The sequence below is a fragment of the Stenella coeruleoalba genome (genome assembly GCF_951394435.1).
Source record: "Stenella coeruleoalba genome assembly, chromosome: 8".
Taxonomy (NCBI): domain Eukaryota; kingdom Metazoa; phylum Chordata; class Mammalia; order Artiodactyla; family Delphinidae; genus Stenella; species Stenella coeruleoalba.
In genome coordinates, this window is record NC_137154.1 from 3235855 (window position 1) to 3260363 (window position 24509).

At 62.8% G+C, this 24509-nt stretch overlaps 1 protein-coding gene across 2 annotated transcripts in view; it reads left to right on the top strand.

Annotated features, from left to right (window-relative positions):
• SHANK2 (SH3 and multiple ankyrin repeat domains 2) overlaps nucleotides 1-24509 on the top strand; it is a 552956-nt gene that overhangs the window by 520325 nt on the left and 8122 nt on the right. For both annotated transcript variants that reach the window (XM_079928829.1, XM_079928828.1), the window contains 5 exons: nucleotides 1408-1543; nucleotides 2149-2229; nucleotides 9843-9973; nucleotides 11382-11493; nucleotides 13732-16138. In XM_079928829.1, coding sequence (XP_079784955.1) covers nucleotides 1408-1543; nucleotides 2149-2229; nucleotides 9843-9973; nucleotides 11382-11493; nucleotides 13732-16138 — 2867 coding nt within the window. The remainder of the gene's footprint in view (nucleotides 1-1407; nucleotides 1544-2148; nucleotides 2230-9842; nucleotides 9974-11381; nucleotides 11494-13731; nucleotides 16139-24509) is intronic.

Sequence of the window (24509 nt, forward strand, 5' to 3'; positions counted from 1 at the left end):
TCTGGGCCCCTGGCCATCTTGCTGTCCCACGAACGCGCCAGGCTCATGCTCGCCTCAGAGCCCGGCCCTGGCTGCGCCGGCTGTCCGGTGCCCCATCACCACGACCCAATGCCTGTGCACAGCGCCTGCCCCTCTCTCGCCGGCCCTGCTTTCTCGGGTGGCACTCAGCACAGCTGAGCTGACATTGTTCGTTGACTTCCATGCCGTCCGACTCCCCCATGAGAATGTAAGCCCCCGGAGGGTGGGGACGGACCGTCCACCCCCTGTACCTCCTGGACTGAGGGCCCTCAGAGCAAGAGTGGTGGCTGGAATTAATGAACGAGCACTGCTGTCTCAGCGCACTTGTGGGAGGAGAGACGCAAGGGAGGGAGACCCATGTGCCTCGGGTTGCGTGTCCCGGGTAGCTGTGGTCTGGCTGAGTTGGGCCCGTTCTTCCTCCCTGGCAAGCTCGGGGACAGCCGTCCCTCTCCTGGCCCAACTCTCCACCGCACTTCTTACTTCCTGAATTCATCTGGCTCCCTACTCGCACTCTGAGACAATCAGTGAACAGGAGAGCCGCTAGGAGTCACTGCACAGACTGCGGCTGCCGCCTGGAACCGGGCGCATCTCCCCCTCCCAGGCAGCCTCCTGAACTGCCCTTCCCCGGGGGCCAGCTGTCTGGTTTGCCCGTCCAGGCCTGAAGGGGTTCCTGGGCCCCGGGAGAGCTGGGTGAAGCAGACCGAGCTGGCCTGCAGAGGCCCGCAGAGATGATCAGACCCGCTCGCCTGGGTCCTGGTCGTCAGAGCCGGGCACCTGGTGCGCCCGCTGGGGTCTGGTTGCGTGGGGTGCTGGGTTCGTGGAGCCTCACCAACCCTGCTGACTCTTCTGTCTGTGGCTACCCTGCACTTTGACGGCTTTTAAGAAATCCACAGCGGGAGAAAGAAGTACAGCAAAACGTGGACTGGCGACCGCAAGCCTGGGCAGGATTCAGTGCTTATCAGTTCTCGATCATTAGGGCGGTTTTTTTTCCTCGAAGACAGTGCTTGGAGCCGCCATGGACCCCACCTCCTGTGGGTTCGCTCTCTGTGCCGCCCTCCGTGCCCGGCCCTCACACCAGGAGCTGGGGTCCGGACAGGAGGTGCCAGGGCCCACCTGGGAGGGGATGGGGCCTGGGCCATCAAGGAGGCCCTGCTCCGAGCCCAGTCTGCCTTCCTCACAGCAGCCGCAGGGACGTTCACTCCCAGAAAGCGGCCCCGGCCGGTGACCAGCTCTGGGCTGCAGGAGGCCCGGCCTCACCCTCCAGGCCGCGCGGCTTCTGCTCGGTTTTCCGAAGGCACCTTCGCTCCCACGGGGCCTGCCCACGTGTGCCCCCCTCCAGCTGGGCGCTGGGATCCCGTTAGCTCACCGCCCTGCCTTCTCTCTCCACAGGTTAACGACGAGAATGTCGTGAAGGTCGGCCACCGGCAGGTGGTGAACATGATCCGCCAGGGAGGGAATCACCTCGTCCTCAAGGTGGTCACAGTGACCAGGAATCTCGACCCAGACGACACGGCCAGGAAGAAAGGTGCCCTCCCGGCCGCCAGCCCTGCCCGAAGGGTGGGTGGGGGGCAGGGCTCTTCCCCCCCAGCCCCCTGTGCTCAGGCACTTGCGAGGTGTGCCCCATCTGCCACTGGGGGTGGGGGGTCCCGTTCCCCCTGCCCCAGAGTAGGAAACAAGTCAGAAAAGGAGGTTAGGAGGGGACTCGGGCTGGCCCACAGGGAGTGGTGGGCGGCCTCAGGCCAGGGCTGTGCTCAGCAGACAGGGGCCTGGGGGCTCCCGCTCCAAACTGACCTGTATCGGTCACTGTGATGGCATGCAGCCTGGGCCCGTGGAACGGAGAGGTCCTCGGGCCCACCCTCCTTCCCAAGGGAGGTCACAGCTGGGGGACACTGGGGCTGAGCAAGGCCTGCAGAGGGGCGCCGGGAGCAGGCCAGAGCCACTCCCCGGCAGGAAAGAGACTGGAGAAGCACGTCGGGACCTCCGGTACCAGCTTCCCCACCCAGGGGGAGGCCCCATCTCAGCCTTTCCAGCAGGTCCAGGGGCCCCACCTGCCGTCTGTTCTGGAAGGGGCAGGGGGTGGCGGCACTGGGGCCCGGCCCTCACCTCCCTCCCTCCTGTCTGCCCCCCAAGCTCCTCCACCCCCGAAGCGCGCCCCGACCACGGCCCTCACGCTGCGCTCCAAGTCCATGACCTCGGAGCTGGAGGAGCTCGGTGAGTGCCACGTCCGGGCTGCCCCAGCCTCTGCATGGCCCTCTGCTTGCTCGCTCACCCCTCTCCTGGCCCCGACACCCGGAGAGGGGTCAGGAAACGCCCCCGTGCGCGGCGCTCCCACGCTGGCCCGCTGGGGCCCTGCCAGCTTCGGGGGTGGTTAGTAGTTTCGCCTAACCTCCTTTTGGTTCGTCTAACATTGTTTTGTTTTGAATTTTTGGGCCTCTCACTAGTGGATAAAGGTAAGCTGCCCCACTGTGGCCCCTCCCCCCAAGCAGCCCCCCCGCCGTCTAGGGTTCCCCCCAGAATCTTTCCCACCGTGTGGCTCAGACCAGAAAGCTGCGGCCCTGGCGTCTGGCATAGATGGCAGAGGGGTTGGCGGGCCTGGGGGGCTGCAGGCCAAGTGGAGGGAGCTCCTGGTGCCTTCTCGAAAGGACTGCAAAGCACAGAGGGCTGTGGCCGCTGGACCCCACCACGTGGCCTGGGGAAGGATACGCAGAGCAACGTGAGCCCTGGGTCTAGCGGCCGCGTGGCTGATGAAGAGGGATGACTCCGGGTGCCGGTTAGACGCCACGCTGGGTGTCACCACGGCGCCCAGGGACACCTCCAGGAGGAGGCTGCTCTGACCACACGGGAGTGGGCGAGTGGACTGACAGCTTACTCCGCTGAGACGGCTCGGTGGGCAGGGAGGGGAAGCATCTGTGAGCTCTGCCCAGGGCAGGTTACGGGGGCACAGAACAAATCGTCAGGCCCAGCTGGTCCAGGGGCTGGGAGTCTGAGCATCCTCACTTGCTGTCGCTGCCACCTGGTCCCAGCCTTCAGGGGGAGACCCTCTCCTTTGGCCCTTTCCTCGTACCAAGCAGCCCCTTCTTCCCTGCAGCTCTTTTGGGAGGGTCTCCCACACTTTGTCCTCCCCAGGCTGTCTCCCAGCGAGGGCCCCCTCACCTGTCACCATGTCCTGCGTCTAGGATCTGCAGCTCAGCTGGAGGCCTAGGTCTTCTAGAAAAGGGCAGCAGTGCTGTGGGGCTGCCCACCTCCACCCAGAGCCACGAGTTCGCCCAGAGCCCCTTTCCTCTGGCCCCTCCATGCCCACACAGGACTCTCCAGGAAACGCCCCCTGAACCCCAGGCCGGGCCCAGCCCCCAACAGGGATGACAGTGTGAACTATCACCCGTGCTTCTCCAAAGCCAGGCAGCATGTGCCACGCGGGCTCCCCCCAGGAGGACCCGCGGGCAGGTCACCTTTAAGGGGGCGCAGCTCAGGGCGCTGTGAGGGTCCTTCCTATGAGCTGCCTCGGCTCACGCGGTCCAGTTGGCGGGGTGCCAGGAAGGGGCGGGTGCTGAGTGAGAGGAAAGCCCCTTGTCCCCACGGGAGGCAAGTTTGCCAGACAGCAAGTCAGAAAAGGCAGGCCACAAGCCGGCAGGTCCCAGGACAGCGTAGACAGTGCATCCCTGCCCACCCGCGTGTGCCCAGAGCCAGGGGTGCGCGTGGTGGGCAGTCCGCCCCCAGCGAGGCAGCACTGCCGCCACGGGACTCACACTCCCCTTTCTGTTTGCAAGCTTCCGTCCGGAAGAAGAAGGGTAAGGGGCGACCGGTGTCTGTCTCACCCCCCGCACGCACGCCTGTGGCCCTCAGCGTCGAGTCGAGAACGTGCCGTGACCGTGTACTGTCTTCTCCCTGCTCGGGGTCCTGTAGGGGGCCCAGCCCCAGGACTCTTCCCGTTTCAGTCTGTCACACCTGCCCCGCCCCTCCCGTCTGTGGTGCCCCAGCGTGTTCTGCGTCTCCCCAAGTCGTGTCTACGTCATCGTAACTGTGGGGACCCTGCACCCTGTCACAGCTGGGCCTGCCTGGCTCGGGGGGGCAGGCAGCCTCCGTGGCTGCTGGCCAGGACGCAGGCCAGCAGGGTCCCTGGCAAATGGGCCCCTGAGCGCCCTCTGCCGCCTGCCTTCAGCTCTAGAACCCCACCCCCACCCCGCTCTCCAGGAGGCCTGCTCTACATGTGCAGGAAGACTGCCCTTGAGCTGGGGGCAGCTGCAAGGCCATGCCGCTCCCTGCCCCTGCCCCAGGCCAGCGTGGAGACGGAGGACCCAGCCTCTGTGCCGTGAGCAGCTAAGACACCGGCCCCTCCCGCAGCAGCGCCCACATCTGGGGGGTTTCTCACCTAGTAGCTGGAGACGACTACCCCAGCGACTAAAAGCAGCACTGTCAGTTCAGGAGCAGGCGGTGACCCTCTCACAGGCCCGCGGCGCTACCGCTAAGACACAGCATGGTACTGAAACGCTGAGATGGGGAGGCGGGTCTCAGAACCCAGCAGGGCGATATCTGGGGGCAGGGTCGCGGGTCCTGGAGCTCCGGAAAGCGCCTCCTCTCTCACCCAGTGTCTCCCCAGAGGCAGGCTAACCCTCGCAGCCTCTCTCTGGAGCAGTCCTGAGCCTCCCCCCGCAACCCCCAGGGGCTGCCCGGGAAAATTCCCAGTGGGCTTTCTAGGATGGGTCTCTGTGTCAACCACGTGGTGGACGCCCAGGGCACAGGAAGTTTCCTGCGATTACCTTTCCCTCTGAATCCCCCCCCGCTTCGATCCGAGGCCCACGCCAGCTGGCAGAAACAGCCCCCTCCGTCCACCGTTACTTCCAGAAGAGGCACCGCACCAGGGGGCTGCAGGAGCCCCGTGGCCACAACAGGGCTAGCCGTGAAAGTCTGTTGTCGGGGGGGAGGGGGGGAAGCTCAGACTCGGAGCCGGCCCAGCCTTGGGGGCGCGTGTGGCCTGCCCCCACCCGCCCCCAGGGGCCCCAGCAGCCAAACACCCCGGGCTGTGACAGAAGGACAGAAGTCGTGTTCTGCACGGCCAGCCTGGGCCAGGGCAGAGTCGCACAGAGGACAGGCCAGAGTCCTGGAGAGGGGGACCCACCTTCCTTCAGAGAGTGGAGAAAACTGGATGAGAGCTTGAGCTCAGACGCCTCGAGTATTTCCTGAGGACCTGCTCTGGTCCCCAGACACCATGCTCACAGGCACCGGGGGCGCGGGACCACCACAAGCGCCACACTGGCCCAGGGCGGCTCCAGGACAGAGCTGCTGGGACCGGCTTCACCACAGCTTCCAGGCCCCGCGGGCACCTCTGGCTGCTCCCGCGGGCCCATCCCTTGTCAGGGCCCACAGGCCACGGACAGTCTGCTGGGGTCAGACCGCCCGCCCCCATTCCCGCACGGCCTCCTGGGACGATTAAGCAAGAGACGGGCAGCTGGCAACAGCTGCTGCTTCGGCACGAGCGGCTCATCATCTGTGACGTCGGTGCCGTCGGCACTTGGCTTTCCTCGAGGAAGCTGTGTGTGCCGTGCCCTCTCACCCTGAGACAGGGCAAGGCTGGCCCTGCCCACCAGAGAGCCTGGCAAACAAGCTGTTCAAGGTCACGAGGAGGGACAGGCTTCCTGGACGCCACCAGGATTAGGACACATTCCATGAAGCCACCTGCCCGAAAAGCTGGAGGGGCTGAGAATCCCAATCCCGGCCTTGCCGGACGTTTCTGGAGCACCTGGGATGCTCTCCTGACGGTTCTGAGGGGCAGGGGTGCTGGAACCAGTCCGGCACGTGGCCACAGGCAGATGGGGGTCACAGAGTCTCTGCGGTGGGCGCCCCATTGCCCCCCGGGGAGCAGTGCAGCGGGAAACACGGCCACAGGCTCCTCTCGCAGCCAGGTGTGCCGCATCAGCCCAGGGGCGGCCTCAGCTTCCCCAGCTCGCCCCGATTTCGGGGGTTGTTTCACTCCACGATTCGATGCCTCCCTCCTGCAAAGCCGGCAACATCTGCTGGACGAGCTGGGATCTCTCCTGCGGGAGGGCTCGGACACGCGGGTGACCCTGCCTGTGGTCAGGGGAGGGCCCCGGGTGGGGACTCCGGTGACAGGCAGGGGTCCCCAGCTGTGCTCTGGTTCCCAAGAGACACGTGGCTGGACGCGACCCACCCATGCTTGACATGCACCACCCACCCTCCCCACCCAGGAAGGGTGCAGCCTGTGTACGGTGGGCACCAGACTTCATCTGCTTAGAAAGTTAAAATACGGGGGTCCCTTCCAGAGTGTTTCCATCAACTCCCTACTGCATTGTTTCTCGAGTTGACAGCTTCCCAGTCGGCCTGCAGGACTGCTTTCAGCCTCAGTGCTTCATTTTAAGACTGCAGGGGGCTGGACTCACTAATCCTCTTCATCTGGAATCCTTGACTAGAGATGCAACTCCAGGCTCTTACAAACCGTGAATAATCCTTATGAGCCCAGAAAGAGAAGCAGGAACCCAGTGTCACAGCTTTTCTCCAAAGCTTCACGTGCAGGCAAACCAACCCTCCAGCACAGGGGCTGAGCAGAGTCTCGAGTCAGGCCACCAGCCTCCCTTTGAGACGAGGGCCAGGAGGGGACCTGGGCCCCCGGGAGGGAAGCGACGCAGGGTGGCCTTCTATGTAAGAACCGCACAAAACCGCACTAACTCGCTGTCACTGAGGACAGAACAGTAGCCCCCGACCCAACCCCACAGACCAAGGTGCTCTCACGTGTTCTGGTTCAAAAGAACACTTAGGTGGCATGGAGACCAGAGGGCAAAGGCTTAAACAAAGACCAGGACGCCCACTGCAAGGTCGCCTGACCCAACCCCACAGACCAAGATGCTCTCGTGTGTTCTGGTTCAAAAGAACGCTTAGGTGGCGTGGAGACCAGAGGGCAAAGGCTTAAACAAGGACCAGGACGTCTACTGCAAGGTCGCCTGACCCCACCCCACAGACCAAGATGCTCTCACGTGTTCTGGTTCAAAAGAACGCTTAGGTGGCGTGGAGAGCAGAGGGCAAAGGCTTAAACAAAGACCAGGACGCCCACTGCAAGGTCGCCTGACCCAACCCCACAGACCAAGATGCTCTCGTGTGTTCTGGTTCAAAAGAACGCTTAGGTGGCGTGGAGACCAGAGGGCAAAGGCTTAAACAAGGACCAGGACGTCCGCCGCAAGGTCGCCGTGGCTCCAGGGGATACACCTTCAATCACACCCCAGACCCCATGTGGATGGGGCGTGACTGTGCGGGCACGGCGCCCTGACTGTCCAGTCAGCTGGACCAGGAGGACCGTTCCGACGGCAGCCCATCGGATGGCCGCTGTCAGCCAAGGCTCGGCACCCTGGCCCAGGGGTGGACACGGGGGCCAGGTGACCCCAATGGAGCCCAAGCTCCCACCTGCTCCCGGAGTTCCACCTGCACGAGTGACCGTAGGCATCCCAGATCCCCAGCTGTTCTCTCTGCAGAATGGGAATGACCCCTCCCCTATGGCCAGATTCCTGTTAGAATGAGAAACGGGATGAAGGTGCCGAGAATTTCCACGGGGTCGGGGACTGCTGTCATTAATGATGGCGCCTTTGCCTCACCTGTGCACACCCACCACCGAGGTGTGTTTTGGGGGTGCCTGCCACATGCCTGAGGCCCCAAGCGTGCTGGGGGCCGGGGGGGGGGGAACCAGACATGGACTCGCAGGGCCCAGCTGGAGATAGGAGCCTCTGGAAGGTCCAGCTGGTGTAACTCTCCATCCCAGGAGAGCCGTCCGGTCCCGGAGCCCCTCGGCCCTCGCCCCGTGCTGTGCCCCGACGTGGCCAGCTGCACGGCGGCCGAGCTCCCCACCTGCAGTGCCCCCCACGGGAGAGCCGCCCTTTCCCTAACTCAGCGGCATCCCCTCCAGGCCCACGTTCCTGGAGGCCCCAGGGAAGGGGGGGAGCCTAGCGGAGCTGCACAGGCTGAAGCTAAGGCTGGGCCTGAGAAGATGGCCGAACCTGCGGACGAAGGTCCCAACGCGGGAGACGGACCTGACTCCCCGCCGTCGCTGGAGAAAGAGCTGCACCTCGGCCGAAGCAAAGCCGACAGCCACGGGGAGGTGCCCGGCTTCCAGGAGCCGAGGGGACCTGCAGGTCACGATGGGCTCACGGGGGACGTCAGCCAAGGACCCTGAGTCCTCTAGCCAAGGGGCGGGGTGGGGAGACAAGCACAGGAAGAAGTTAAACCCCATCCTGAAGAGAAGCCTGGCCCAGACCCGAGGGGAAGGCTTCCTGAAGGAGGCACGTCGCTGGGACTGCGGATGTGGGGCAGGGGGTCTGGCAAAAGGAGGAGGGTCAGAGACGAGGGTGGGCGCTAAGTGGCACCGCAACGGTAGCTGGGCTGGCCAGAGACGTGGGTGTTTCCAACCGACCCCCTAAGAGGGCGGGTGCTTGCCAGTGTCCCCCGAGGCGGCCAGGAGCCGGGAGGATGCCGGGGCGGGGGCAGGGGACCTGGGAGTCCCCGTGCCAGCTGGCGGGTCGGGAAGGGCCTTCCGCGAGCTGCCGTGCCTGAGCTCCTCGGCCTTCCCCGAGCAGGCGACCTGGGACTGTGGGGCCCTCACCCTGGTCCAGGATGTGGCTGGGCACCGACCAGGAAGGGGCCCCGTGAAGCCAGAGGCCTGCCTGTTGGGGACTGTGGGGACCTCTCCAGGGGCTGCGCTCTTCCTGGGGGGCCATGGGCCTTAAACCCAGAGCTCCTGCCCGAACTCTCACGCTGGCCTCGCAGCCTGGGGCTGCCGAGACCCCAGAGGCCTGGGCCTTTCTGACGGCACGAGCTTCGCGGGGCGTCACGAGACCCCAGAAGGGTGTGGGGTGAGCTGGGAAGAGACCTCGAGCTGCGGACAGAATGTTCTCGGGGGGTGGCCGGGAGAGTGCAGCGCCTCACAGGGTCCAAAGTGGGAGATTCCCACCAGGCCCACTTCACGCTGGCTTCTGCCCCACCCCACCCCGGGCACCCCTGGTGTCAGCAAACCAGGGTCCTGCGCTGTAACAGCCCTGATCAGACGCCGGTGCCTGAGCTCAGACGGTCTGCGGGCGGAGGCCAGGGTGTTGGGCGGGTCCAGGACGTGCTCCAGTTTCGGGTTTTCCCCCAAATGTAACATTTTAAATTTAAATTTTAAAATCATTTCTTAATCTGTAAGCATCACTGATAACTAACCCTGGGCTTTCTTTTTCACAAGGAACTGAGAATGTTCAGCTCTTGGGGGAGGGGGGACTCCCCCGCACAGCAAGGCACAAACGTCAACTGGCTCCTGAGCGGGTGGCGGGGGGGGGGGGCTGCCTCCCCTCCCCACCTCTACCCCTGCCTACACCCACGCTGCCCAGCCGCCTCCAGCCCTGGGTGCTGGGTCCTTAGACCCTGGCAACTGCGCTTAGTTTCAAAGGAGCCACACCTCTGAGCTCTTAAAAAGAAAAATGTTCAAAACGTTGGCTTGGCTCCCCCACCAGCAAGAATAAACCGCGCTAGTATGAACAAAGCGACGCCCTGGGTGCTGGAGCCTCCGGTGCCGAGGCTGCGTTGCCTCCGCGAGGGTCTCCTTCCCCTCCTGTCCACGTGCACCCGGCGGGGGGGGGGGGTACGGCTTGGGGGACAGGTCCTGTCAGTGTCAGCGCTTGTGGCCGAGAGGCACGCGTGCTCCGCACCACAGCGACAGACCACGTGTACCGTAAAGGCTTTGGGAAAAGGCACAAGGCACTCGGGCGTTTTTCTAACTCAGCCCCTCGCCCGACTGTGTTTTGGGGCTTTGCTCACCGACGCCCGTCCTGACGGTCATGTTCACGTTGCAGATAAACCCGACGAGATAGTCCCAGCCGCCAAGCCATCCCGAACTGCGGAGAGCGTCGCGGTGGAGTCCAGGGTGGCCACCATCAAGCAGCGGCCCACCAGCCGGTGCTTTCCCTCTGTCTCGGACGTGAACGTGAGTGGCTGGGCTGCGGGAGCGGGCGGCAGGCCGACGTGGGCAGACCTCGCCGTTGCAGTTCACCCTCCCCAGCGTCCAGACCCGGAGCCCCAATCTGCGTACGCGCGACAGGCACCCCATTCCAGTGCAGACCCGCAGTGGGGGGGGGGGGGCAGGCCACCGCGTGACTGGCTCAGTAACTCGCCCTGAGGGCCTTCCCGTAGGCCACCCGGAGCGAAGCAGCAGCCTTCCGGGGCAGACAAGGCCCGACCCCACCGCCCCGGGGAGCAGGGCCTCCGCGTATGCCTGGGATCCCGCCCCTCCGAGGTCTCAGGCCACCGTTATTCCCAGGGGGCGGTCAGCAGAGACCACGGGCCACGACGGGCTGGCAGAGCCGCCCGTCGTCCAGGCAGGCTGCTTCTCTCAGGTTCCAGACGTGGCCCTCTCCACCCCAGCTTCGTGCCTGCTGCCAGTCTGAGCACCACCTGTCACGATTACTTCCTGACTTTGTATCTTCTCTGAATCACGTCACACTGACTCTCTGTTTAACCCCGCCTCTTCCTAATAACGCCCAGAAGTATCATCGGTCCGATGTGACGGTTCTGCGTAGTGCACGATACAGGATGCCCCCTGCCTCCCCTCATCTCCAGAAGGCCCGGGCAGCTCCTCCAGGGCCCTGCGTCCCGACCCCCCACCCCCCCGCGGCACCCCGTACCCAGCTCGTTCCAGACACCCTCCAAGCCCCGGGCCGGGCAGACACCCAGAGCCCAGCGAGACTGGGTCACGCGGGAACAGCCTGGGCGCGCACACGCCTGTTTCCTTCGGGCCTCGCACCCGGCTGTTCCAAGTGGCCCTCCGACGCCGCGAGGTGAGGTGAGGCCGGCCAGCAACCTGTCTTCCAGTCGAGGAAGCAGCAGCTTGGGCGAGGGCTGCACAGGGAAGCTGTTTGCAAAGCGAAGGAGGGACGCGCGAGGCTCCTCCTGGACCAGGCGGAGGAGGAAGGACGGGCAGCCCGCCTGCCGCGGGGCCCACATGCCCCAGGGCACGGCACTTGGCTTGTCCCCCACTCTGGGCCACTGTGGTCAGCCCACTTTGCGGAGGCGGACGTGGCCAAGGTCAGACCCCACTGCCCACCGCCAGGTGCTCTTTCCTACAGGACATCCGTCCTGGTCATTCTCAGTCAATGTCAGGCAGACCGCGGCTCCGCTGAGCAGGGCTCATCGGCACTTTGAGGGCAGACAGGGCCCCCTTCTGGGTCCTGGACGCTGGTGTGGCCCGTCGTCAGCCTCAGCTGGACACGGAGGTGCTCCCCAGAAGCAGCTGGGGGAAGCCCCGTGACAGGTGTCCACTGCCCAGGGCTTCCCTGTCTGGCTGCCGTGGGTGGCGCTGGTCTGACACAGCTCACCCCGGGCTCTCTGGTTTGCAGTCCGTGTACGAACGCCAGGGGATCGCCGTGATGACGCCCACCGTTCCTGGGAGCCCGAAAGGCCCATTTCTGGGCCTCCCTCGAGGTACGATGCGAAGGCAAAAATCAATAGGTAAGCAGCGTGGCCACACCCGCAAAGGTGCCCCTTGGCTCTCAGCACCCTCGGCAGTGCCCCTCAGAGGCCCCAGGCCCGCCCACCAGAGGACGGGCACCCGGCCTCACCCCCAGGGAGGCCTTGACCGCCTGAGCCGTCTGAAACTCTCCTACCCTCTGGATACCGAATCCAGGGTGGCTTCCCGGCCTCACAAGCCAAGTATCCGTGATAATACCAGCAGGGTGAGGGGCCGCAGTCAGGAGGGAGGTGGAGGTGGGCAGGTGACGTCCAGGAAGCCCCTCGCCCCCGCCCTGCGTGTTTAGAGTGGGCCGGCGGGGTGGGCCCAGGTCCCCTGCGAACGGCCACCGCCGCGCTTTGTGGATGAGCTCGATGGACACACTTCTAAGGGTGGCTGGGCCGGGTTCTCGCGCTCTGCGGGTACGACGTACTGTGCGCTGCGGGAAACCGCTACCTTCTTGTTAATAACTTCGCATGGTTCCTGCTGACTCTGTTCCAGGCAAGGTAAACGTGACCCCTTCAGACAGCCCCTTTGTGAGATAATCCAGCACTGTCTTTACCGTGTAAATTCTCAGAGAAGCCAAGGCCACTGCCGGACACTGGGGGACGCGGCGCTGCTCTGTGTGTCCAGCACTGCGGTCTCAGGCCTGGCGCCTCTGTCGCTAGTTTGAAGGGGTGACAGCTGGCAGGAACTGAACAATAAGGGATGGCGGAGGTGGCGTCTGCCGGTCCCCAAGGTCCCCCCAGGAGCTCGGGGCCACCGCAGAGTAGCGCTCACGCCATCTCCTGCCCCTGGCTCTCTAATTGCTTAATAACAGTCGATTTCCTCCTGTCAGACAGCAGAATCTTCCTATCAGGTCAGTGAACCTTACAGTTTGGCATCTGCAGTGTGAATGTAACAATCCCTCCATAAGGCGTGTTCTTAAATCACTGCTCCTTGGGATCCTAACTGTCAGGCAGCCGCCACGTGCGCACGCTCAATGAGAGGCCTCTGAGCAACCATCTTTGCGATGCCAAAACGCCCTCCCACAAGGAGTATGTGAAATTTGGAATACCCTTATCGAATGGAAGTTCTCACTGGAATAAATTATTGTAGTTTGTCCTAGGAGCGTTTTTGATTTGGAGTGATTCGTTTTGTTACCTCTTTGAAAAACCTGCATGCCCCCCACGCAAGACCCTCGTACTTGACATCTGTCAGCGTCCGTGTCCATGTGCTGCTTCCTGTGTCCGGAGTGCGTTCCGTTGATGTTTTCGTATCTTGTATCGGAAAGAATATGAAAGTCCACGCAGTGGACACACCAGAGCTCTGGGGCCCGACGCGGCCGGATGCGGCCGTCGCCCCTGCGGGCCCCTCAGCGCCCTCTCTCACCCAACACCCACGGGCTCCATAGGTCCAGTCCTCCAACTCGGACCGTGGTCAGTGGGGACCGTAGTAAACCACCGGGCCCCTCGGCCCAGCCCAGAGGGTCTTAGGACCCAGAGGGCTTCGCTGGGCCAGGCGGCCGAGTGTGTGGTCAGGATCCTGCTCCCGGCCTGGGCTGGGGTCTTGGGTTAGAGGGTCTTGGCGTGTTGCGTGCAGCACGTTCTCCTGCCAGGGCCGCTCAGCCACCCTCCTGAGGGCCTGGGGAGCTCCAGTACCCTTCGGGGGCCCAGAGAAGTCAGGCAACAAAACGGGTTCCTGTCGAGCAGGAGAGGCCACCCTAGGGTCTCCATACGCACAGGGCTCTGCTCGAGGGCGCCAGGCCTCCCCGCATACCTGCAGCCCCCGGGACGGCGGCACCATCCGCGTCCCATGAGCCAGTGCAGCCACCTGTGTTCCCTGTGCCCTCGTTTCTGACACGCAGCTCAACAGCCTCAGTCCCAAACCTGAAAACTCCCACCGGGGGCCCTGGCCAAGCCTGAAGGGATGGATGGCCCCTGATGCAGGCCACCCCGGCCCCCGACACACGCTCACACGTGCGCACACGAACCCCGGGGAGTCGGCTCGCGCCCGTCGCTCTGGGCACCATCTCTCTCAACAGCACGCACTCCGGGCCTCGCGGGGCCTTTCCCTTCTGCTTTGGCTCCGAATGGGCCCCGTGACCCCTCGGCATCGTGGCTCGTGCTGCATTCCGTGAACAGTGTGCATCGTGGTTCTCTGTGCGTCTGCAGAGACACGGCGTGTCGCGCCATCCTAGGAGCTTAGCGGGGTGTGCGTCATTGCCGTGATTTAAATCTAAACCTGCCTTCTACTTGTAGGAATCACGGGGGAAGAGCGGCAATTTCTGGCCCCTCCGATGCTCAAGTTCACCAGAAGCCTGTCCATGCCGGACACCTCCGAGGACATCCCCCCTCCGCCACAGTCGGTGCCCCCCTCTCCTCCCCCACCCTCCCCCACCGCCTACAACTGCCCCAAGTCCCCAACTCCCAGAGTCTACGGGACGATCAAGCCCGCGTTCAATCAGAACTCCGCCGCCAAGGTGTCCCCGGCAGCTCGCTCCGACACGGTGGCCACCATGTTGAGGGAGAAGGGGCTGTACCACAGGAGGGAGCTGGACCGCTACTCCCTGGACTCCGAGGACCTCTACAGCCGCAACGCCGCCGCCCAGGCCACCTTCCGCGGCAAGAGGGGCCAGATGCCCGAAAACCCATACTCCGAGGTCGGGAAGGTCGCCAGCAAAGCCGTCTACGTCCCCGCCAAGCCCGCCAGGCGGAAGGGCATGCTGGTGAAGCAGTCCAACGTGGAAGACAGCCCCGAGAAGACGTGCTCCATCCCCATCCCGACCATCATCGTCAAGGAGCCCTCCACCAGCAGCAGCGGCAAGAGCAGCCAGGGCAGCAGCACGGAGATCGAGCCCCCGGCCTCCGAGCAGCCGGGCCAGCTGCGGCCCGACGACAGCCTGACCGCCAGCAGCCCCTTCGCCGCCGCCATCGCCGGGGCCGTCCGCGACCGGGAGAAGCGGCTGGAGGCCAGGAGGAACTCGCCGGCCTTCCTGTCCACGGACCTGGGGGACGAGGACGTGGGCCTGGGGCTGCCCGCCCCCCAGGCACGGCCCTCCAAGTTCCCCGAGGAGGGCGGGTTCGGCGAGGAGGACGGCACCGAGCAGCTGTCGTCACCCACGCCAGGGGCGGCGACCAGGGAGCCCGAGAACCACTTTGTGGGTGGTGGCGAGGCCGGAGCTCAGGGTGAGGCCGGCAGGCCACTGAATTCCACGTCCAAAGCCAAGGGGCCCGAGAGCAGCCCTGCAGCTCCCCTCAAGAGCAGCAGTGCGGCCGGCCCCGAGAATTATGTCCACCCGCTCACGGGGAGGCTGCTGGACCCGAGCTCCCCGCTGGCCCTGGCGCTCTCCGCGAGGGACCGAGCCTTGAAGGAGTCCCAGCAGGGCCCCAAGGGGGAGGCCCCCAAGGCCGACCTCAACAAACCTCTCTACATCGACACCAAAATGCGGCCCAGTGGGGAAGCAGGCTTCCCTCCGGTCACCAGGCAGAACACGCGGGGGCCCCTGAGGCGGCAGGAGACGGAAAACAAGTACGAGGCCGACCTGGGCAAGGAGCGGAAGGGCGACGAGAAGGGCACGCCCACCAACATCGCGGATGCGTCGCAGCGGAAGTCGGCCGGCCTGCTGATGGTGCACACCGTGGACGCAGCCAGGCCGGACGTCTTCCTGCAGGAAGAGGACGAGGATGCCGACGCGGAAACAAAGCCGGACCGCTCGCCGTCCGAGGTGCCAGAAGGCGTTCCCGAAACTGAAGGTGCTTTACCGATCCCCGCTGGCCCCGAGCCCGCGGCCGCCGCGCCCGGCAGGACCGTCGTGGCGGCGGGCTCCGTGGAGGAGGCGGTGATCTTGCCGTTCCGCATCCCTCCCCCACCTCTGGCATCCGTGGATCTGGATGAGGATTTTATTTTTACAGAGCCACTGCCTCCTCCCCTGGAATTTGCAAACAGTTTTGATATCCCCGATGACCGCGTTGCTTCTGTCCCCGCACTCTCAGACCTGGTCAAGCAGAAGAAAAACGACGCCCCCCAGTCCCCTTCGTTGAACTCCAGCCAGCCCACCAACTCCGCGGACAGTAAGAAGCCAGCTGGCCTTTCGAACTGTCTGCCCGCCTCATTCCTGCCACCCCCCGAAAGCTTCGATGCCGTCACGGACTCTGGGATCGAGGAGGCAGACAGCCGGAGCAGCAGCGACCACCACCTCGAGACGACCAGCACCATCTCCACGGTCTCCAGCATCTCCACCCTGTCCTCCGAGGGCGGCGAGAACGTGGACACCTGCACAGTCTATGCAGACGGGCAAGCGTTCACGGTTGACAAGCCCCCGGTACCTCCTAAGCCAAAAATGAAGCCCATCATTCACAAAGGCAACGCGCTCTACCACGACGCGCTGCTGGAGGAGGACGTGGACAGCTTTGTGGTCCCCCCGCCGGCACGCCCGCCGCCCCCCGGCGGGGCCCAGCCCGGGACCACAAAGGTTATCCAGCCGAGGACCTCCAGGCTGTGGGGTGACATCTCGGAGGTCAAAAGCCCGATTCTCTCCGGCCCAAAGGCAAACGTGATTAGTGAGTTGAACTCAATCCTACAGCAAATGAACCGAGAGAAAACGGCAAAGCCGGGGGAAGGACTGGACTCGCCAGCGGGATCCAAGCCTGCCAGCCTCGCTCCAAGGTAAGTGCCGCGGCCGGCGTGGGCGCAGACCATCCCGAGCTGGGCTTTCCTGTGCCGGCCAGTGCTGACCAGGAAACGCCCTTGGGAGCAACGGAAGCGGACACGGACAGGGAATGCCAGCCTTCTGTGTCGGCCGCCTCTGTCGTGCGCCCATGTGCCCCTTTCTCGTCCCCTGGACGCCGGTGCAGCAGAGCTGAGCGCGTCTGGCCCGGCAGGACGTGGCCCCCGCGTAGAGACGCGTAACGAGACACTGCCAGACAGGCCATCCCCGCCGTGGCTTCCAGGGAGGAGCCCTGCTCTTCCCTCCCGCGTCCTCCAGGTCTTGGCCAGGACCCCAAAGGCCATTCTGGAGCCTCACCCAGGGGTTGCAGGGGAGGGGTGCACCGGCCGGGGGTCGCGTGAGCAGCGTGTGTGCAATCACGTGTGTGGTCACATGTGCGTGAGGGGCTCTTTTCCCCTCCTCCTGTCACTAACTGGTCTGAGGCCGGGGAGGGGCCGGGTTGCAGATCCACTAGTGAGCTCTGAGTGAAATGCAACCCTGGAGCCCATCCTGACCCACGGCGAACATCGTGGAAGAAAAGCATGCGGTCCTCCCCGCGTGGGCGCTCACGTCAGGCAGAGCGTAAGGCACTGCCTAGAAACCAGGGGTCGCACGTGGGGGGCCAGTCCTAAACCCAACTCCAGGGCTCTGTCAAGGCACGCCACGCTGTAACAGGCCCCCCCGCCCTGCCCCACCTGTAGCTGGTGGATGACCCTCGCCAGAGCCCGGTGCTCCAGCCATCACTCACGGTTCTCGGTTCCCTTCGCCCAAGACACACACCACTGCTTGGGTCCCCAGGCAGCAGGGCCCTTCAGGTTCCCCCACTGATGTTTACTCTCAGGTTTCATCATCTCAACTAATGAAGTCGTTCTTCATACTCCTGCTGGGCAGGCGTTGGATTCAAACATCTCAGTCCATTAATCAGCAGTATTGCACTACGGTCAGGTCCTGAGAGCAGGCTGAGAGCCACCGCTTTCCCGGTTATCTTTCGGTGCGGGCGTAAGTTACGTGCACAGCTCCCACTACTCCTCCGAGGAACGCTGATGGGCCAGTCTCCGTAGAGAGAAGCACGCCGACACTACCGTCTTTTAATGGGGCACCCATCATTAGTGGCATTCAAAGGGCACTCCAGCTGAACAGATTCCTTACAAATTCCCCGTTTCTGGTGGACGTACGTACACACGTACCTATGAGTATTACGTGCTTTGAAGTCTCAAGGAAATGTTTAAAACTGGCTCCGTCACGTAATAGTACCGGTCTTTAGCTGCTAGGTTATGTAGAGATACAACAATTAAGATGCTTCATCACTGTGTTTCATATTTTACAGAACACTTGGACATGGTGAGTAATCTTTCTAACAGCTGCTAGAGAGCATGTATAATGATACCCATTTTTCAGAAGGGGAAATGGAGACTCAGAGAGGCCAGGTGGCTTGTCCATGTGCACAGCCAGCAGAAGGCAGAGCCAGGACCAGGCCAAGGTCTTCTGACTGGCACCTCCCACCGCCAGCGATGTCTGAAGTATGGAAGATGCAGAAGGGCACCAATGCTAGGGCTGCTCTGGCCAGTGGGGCAGCCCGCACAGCACCACGCTCCCCGGAGCACTCCCACCCGCGAGTCCAGGGGCCTCTCTGAACGGCATCGGATTGTAGGCCTCCCCAGCTCCTCTCCTGGCTGGGTGAGCTCCTTGGGGCTCACAGGAGAGGGCGTCTCCGGGTTGCAGGTGTCTCTAGGGATTCCCTGGGTGGGAGGGGCCTGAGAGCAGGGGTCAGCGGGCAGAATCCTGTCGGACTTCTCGAGAGCAGCTGCAAGACCGATTCTGTCCGACCCAAGCCCAGCTGCCCGGAACAGCCACCTCCCGTGTCTTCTATTATTTATACCCCAGTCCATCACGGTACAAGCACTAGGTGACATCTGTCATGCACTCACCAAATGCCGGGCATCACGCGGCCCAGGCACCGGAGGCAGGGCCTGAACCTGCTCCCACGGTGCAGATGAGTGAACCGGGGGTCAGAGGTGAAGCCCTTGGCCATGGGCACTCAGCTGGAAGGCACGAAAGCACTCCGACCTCCGGAGCTGCCTCAGGGCTCGACTCCGCCCCTCTCGCTGGAGCCAGGGATTAGCCTGGAAGAAAGGCGCCACTACCTAACCGAGCTCACCGGGACAGGGCTATTCTCAGGCTTACCTGGTGACTGATAATCTGCAAGGGTGGTCACCGGGCGGCCTCCAGCACTGGTGACCTCCCCGAGGCGGTGTCCCCTCCCCTTCCCTACTCACTGCTAAGGGCTACACTGAGTTGGACCAGGAACAGGTCGGCCTGAGGCCCAAGGACGAGAAGGAAGGTCGGTCACTGACTCCAGCACTAAGCTGGACGCTCGCCTGCCTACTCCGGCTTCTCCGACCTCACGGCCGCACCGGGCAAAGCCCAGTGGACGTGAGCTGCAGCCAGGAGGTGGACTGACCAGGGTAAGAAGGGGCAGGTCCTCAGCAGAGCCCCCGGGGGGGTGGCCGAGCACCGGGCACCAGGCCTTTCTCACGAGCAGGCAGCACTCAGCTGCACTTTCCTACACACACACACAGACACACACACACACAGACACACACACTCACACACTCCCCGGGACAGGCCTCCGCTTCGCTGGGTCGTGCCTTCACTGAGAGGCCTGGGATTCAGCCATTCATGCAGCAGACAAAGCCCAGGACACCCCCAGCCAGGGCTCACCTGCCTGGGTGTCTCACTGCTACTTTTAAATGCATCTACAAATTAAGAGCTGTGAATTTGGCCCTGGGCAAAATGAGGCAGAAACTGGATGAAGGAAATTCCTAGTGAGGGAAAAGAAATGAGTTTTTCTAGGGAAAACTGAAAACCGGCCGCGCTCTGAAATGACAGACAGGCGGCAGTGCAGACACCCCATTTCCACAGAAAGAAGTTTGATCGCCCAAGAAAGGGACAGTTCTTTGAGCTGCTCCACAATCGTTTGTCCGCTAAGAGGGCAGAAACCTCAGGTGAACCTGCCCCTTTGGTAAGTTACTTTTGCCCTCGGGTCCTTTCTGAACTCTGAGGTGCGGTGACCCTGGGCAGGGTCGGGGAAGAGAGGACACTGGACGACTAGGCCCTCGCTTACTGGGGTACATCTGACTTAACCTGAGCCGTGCATGGGTTTCTGCTGCCATCACGTGTCCCCCGAAATCAGGGACGACGCGGGCTCTGCCGACATCTTGATTACAGACACGCTGGCGAAAAGACGACGATCACGTCATTTTCTTTACGGCCCAGCGTTTGCGGCCTCCCCCCAGGCCTGATCTGGAAACACCTCCTGAGAACTAGGCCTCCGGGGTGATCGGCTGCTTGTCCTACCCAGCTCCGCCCCAAGCTACCCCACGGGCTGGAGGCCCGGCACCGGCGCCTGGCGTCCTGCAGGCCCGGACCTTCCCTGCAAAGCTCAGAGCTCGAGAGGATGACCGTGAACGGCCGGAGAGGCGCCAGGGCACGGCCGACACCCACAACGAGCACGGCCTTGCCCTGCAGCGGGCGGCCCGCCGTGCGGAGCCCTTTGGAAACCTAGACACACGAGCAGCGTCCGCCTCGTTTCAGAGCACCTGGTGTTTTCCATGAAGTCACAGAGCTGGGAAGCCAAACGAGCCACAGCCCAGCCCCGTGGCCTCTTGACGGGTTCTTGGTAGGAGCCCAGGGTCAGACCTGAGGGAGGACAGTAACAAAAGGGGTGCACAGTCACGGAGGCCTGGGCCCCGGGAAGCTGGGCGCAGACTTAAGTCATGAACCGTTCACTGGACCAGGGGTTACTGGTTACCTCAGTGTGCCAGGCGCCGGGCCGGGCCCCAGGATTCCTCACTGAACAAGAAAACATTCAAGGTCTCTCCTCCTCTGAAGGGCTCCATTCTCAAGGGGGAATGGATAAGAAACAGTAAACAAGGCGAGCCCGAAGGGTGCGGGCGCTGCAAAGGGACGAAGATGTCCCAACGAGTCAGCGACCATGGGCAAGACGGAGGTGACCCTCCCCAAGGAAGTGGCATCTGAACCACCTGAAGGAGTAAAAGGAGCCAGCTGGGCGGAAACGCAGGAGCAGAGCATCCCGGGCACCAGGACCAGCGGACCAGCAAGCACAAAGCCCAGGCACTGGCAAGTGCTCTCCACGCTGAAGAAACCGGCCAGACCAGAGGCAGCGCTGACGGGGGAAGGGTCCCGGAGGGCTCCCGCGTGCCGAGGGGAAGGGCTGGGGTGCGTCCGAGTGGTTGAGCAAAGGCTTGGTGTGAACTTTCATTCCATGAAGGTGACCCAGCAGCTATGCAGTCAGGTGGGTCACAGTGACACAGGGAAGCCCACGAGCCGGCCCATGTGGGGTCCCGGGGGCCTCTGCTCCGGAGACAGCGGGTAGATGATGGCACCTGACACAAAACAAAGGGGCTTGACCTAGGAAGCCCAGGCATCTGTTCTTTGTCAGCACTCCCAGGGGAGCAGAAGGTCAGTCTGGGTTTGGCTTTCATTCTCCGGCTGTTGGGAGGAGTATCAGAGCAGTGAGTGGATGCCTGCGGGGGACCCACTGGCCTCCGTCCAGGGCGCACGGCATCGGCTCAAGCCCCCAGGAGCCCCTCCGATCGCCTCGCTCTTTTCGGTTCATCCAGAATGGCCTTCACTTCCCGGAGGCAGCGACGGCGCTCCAGGTCCCCTGGGGGTTCAGGCTGCTTGCAGGGGAGCGCTGGCTGCTTCTCAGGTGATGCCCTCCGGCCTCCGGCTGCCCTGGCCTGGCCTGGCCAGTGGCACCAGCTCCTCACTGGCTCTCCACAGTATTATCCTGAGAGCCTCTCGGTTTTAAAATAAATCTATCTGAGTTGTTAAAAAATGACCTCTGCCCAGCCGGTCCCAGAGCAAAGACTTTTCGAAACTGACTCGATAATAGAAGCTGCTTAATGACACTTTGATCACGTCAGCGCCGTCACGGAGGCTTTACCATTTCACGGCAGCAACTGAAACGTTCAGGCAGTGTCAGTGACTGAAATCGTGGATAAGGCGGTGGACACTAGGGAGGGTGGTCGTGAAGCTCGCTGTCGCGTGTCTCCTCGTACACGGGTTCGTGAAGGGGCTCTTCTGGTCAGGCTGCGGCACTTTATCCTTCAAGTCTGTTTCTCACGCTCTCATTTCCCAGTCTGGACGCCAGGACCACTCAGCCGAAGTGTATCGGGGATGGATACCTCCCGCTGAAAACTGGGTGCCTTCCCACCTGCTCAGATGTGTCGAAAGGGCTGCTGAAGCCGAGGCAGCCCCCTGCCCCCGCCCAGTTCCAGCCCCATCTGCTTGGCCGAGTCACGTCACTTCCTGATCTGGGAAACCAGCTTCCCACATCCATCCGCCGTTCCTGCAGGCCAGGCCCGGGACCGCAGACACACAGGGGCTCGCGGTGCTCAGAGCCGGGAACCAGGGCCAGGCTCAGGCCTTGTGCAGATCTGTTAACGCCTCGGGCCACTCTCCCTGTCTTTGGAACGACCGACCTTTGGAGGCGCTATAAAGGTAGAAACCAAGAAGAGAGCGGTCTGGAAATAAGTGCTATTTTAGACGCAAGACAGGGGCTCCTCAAGAAGACCCTACGGCCACTGGGAGGCAGAGGCCCGGCGGGCGTGCTGGAGGGAGGCTCGGGCGGGAAGGGTCCAGAATCCCAGCGCCGGCCCCCTGAGCGCCTCCGGCCCACAGCCAGCCACTGTTCGACGGCCGAACTGCATTTGTAAACACAATGCAAAGGCGACTTGAGTCCTCACTTCCCCGACGCCGGTCAACTCGGGCTGACGATAAAATAACAGTGCATCTCGGGGTGTCAGTTAACCCTCCATTTTTGTTTTAATCCTCATGTTCCCGTATGGATTGGATTTAAGAGGCAGGATAGAGAGTAACAGTCCAAGAGAGGGCGTGTGTGTGCGTGTGTGTGTGTGTCTGTGTTCTAAATCGGGGCAACAGATTCCTGCGTGTTCCACCCGGGAACCCGGTGGTTGCTTAGCAACATAACGATCTCCGCAACCAGGAGATCCAGTGAATGATATCCGCCTGATTAACTGAGAGTCAATCAAACCGCTGAGAAGGAGGGCAGGGAGGACCGGCCCCGGGCAGGCCTCCACTCAGCTCCTCAAACACGCTGGTTCTTTTCCACGGCGACGTTCCGCAGGGCCGTGGGTGGCCCCAAGTATGGGGCCAGATCTGACAACCCCCTTTATTAGCTGCCGGGCTCTCCTCTCTCGGTGTAGACTTGACGCAAAGCACGGCCTCCCCCCACCAGGAACGCTGATTTGTCCTTCCTGAGCTGCAGAAGACAAAGGCAGCCCGGGAAGCCGAGTCTGGGTGTCAGCTATGGACTGGCTCTCAGGGGCTCCAAGCAGAGGCTAACGTCGTTCTCCTTCTTAACACCTTCCTGGACGTTTCTCTCTATATTCACACCATCCCCAGCCAAGGCAGGCACAGGTGTGAGTTTCCCATCCTAAACGCTAAAGTGATGCCCCTCTTGACGTTCTCTTCCGGGCAGCTCTGTGCACTGCCCACTCTACTCCGTGGCCAGAAAAGGAGCAGCGCGGGTAGACTCCCAGCCAGCATCTGTGCCATTGCTTTAATTTCATCCATCGAAAAAAGCTGCTTTTTTTTAACTGTAATTAATTTTGCAGTGTTGTCTCAACCCATTCCATTTTGTCATTTCCATTTGCTCCCATGATGGGTGGTAACAGAAGAGGGTCGTGCTGAACAGAAGTAAGTGCCGCGTGCAGAAACCTCTTCTCTCTGGTGTGTTCTCCTGTCCCTCGTTCTCACTGCCCACCCATCTGTTTGCTTCTGACGACACACACAGCTGCCTGCAGAGCCTTCCTTTAAAAAAAACATCCCAACTACCTGGGACTCGCTGGGGTGTTCCCACAGGAGGGTGGTGCTGACACCCACCCTCTGGCTCAGAGCGGCCCCCTGTTAAAGGCTGCCTGGGTTTAAAGCAGCTGCTGTCACTCTGGGGGATTAACTTGCCTCTGCTGCACAAAGCCGGTGAACAAGGTCACTTCCCAACTGTCCCGCCCCAGTCGACCCAGTCAGGGTCACAGGCCCGGCGCCACGCAAAGTCACCTTAGAGCAAGTGCCGCGTGCTCCTGTGAGATGCTGGCCCGCTTCACAAAACCCCTCCCCTGAAGGTCCTAATTAAACAACGCAAATCCCCTCTGGGTGGGGCTGCTCTACCATCTCAGCTTAGCTGTGGTATCAGAGTGGTTCAAATGAGCCTTCCCCAGACAGGTGTGCCCACAGCCGCGGGGCCTCCGGAGTGGGAACCGGGGAGCATCTTTCAGCCCTACTTGAGCACCGGAGTTTGCAGGTTTCTTAAATGCCCGCCGTGCGCACGGCCCACCTCTCTCTCCAGGACCGAGGTCTGGGGGCCAGAGGGGTGGCTCCCCGCTCCCTGCGGGTGACGCCCTGGACCGTTTCTTGATTTTGAGTAGCGAGCCTGGCAGTAGTGGAGGAGGCATCCTCAGGGTCTCGCCTGGGGCTGCCTTTACCTGCTGGTGCCCAGTGCACCAGTACAACCAGTAACCAAGGCCCCTGGAAATTCTCAACAGGGGCCCCCTACGTGTAACAGACCCGGGCCTGGAGCCCCTGGCCCTCCAGGAAGCCGTATCTGAACGCCCTGTGCGGGTGCGGGCCCAGCCGCGTACACCCCCTGCCCCTGGAAATGCTCCTCCTCGGGACGAGATCGAAGCCTGAGTCGGCACAGGTCCCCCCCCACCCCCGACCTGCTGCTGCTTCCTCACACGGAGATGCCGTACTCGACGTAGCACTGAGTGGGGAAGTGTCACGAGGCTGAGAGGCACCCGGTTACCAACTGGCAGTTTCACGCAAATACACACCCGCGGCAGAGAAAGCAAAGAGCAGCAGGAGGCCAGTCCAGAGCGCGGACAGACTGGGCCCCGCGGCTGCGGCTCATTCCCGCCCGCTAATAAAGCCCCTCTCCCGACCCCGACCCTTTCACGCTGACACGGCGGCGTCCATGAGCGCCCCCAGGGAGCCGCAGGGCTTCCCCCTTCCTGAAACAGGGCCAGCCTGCGAGGTGCCCCTCCCTGCACTTGTCCTTCTAAGCCAAAAAGCCTCAGGCCTGGCAGGCAGTTAAGAGGGAGGGTCTCTCCTCAAGGGTGCCCCCCCCTCTGCTTGCTGAAATTGAGGCAAAAGATGCCACATCCTCAGGCGGTACTGGTGTGGCACAGACACGCCCCGGCCAGGGAGCAGGACTTGGTTCGGGCCCGTCTCCAGGTCTCCCTGCCCCCCCCACCCCCAACCTGCCAGGCTCCGGTGAGTGGCCGCCCC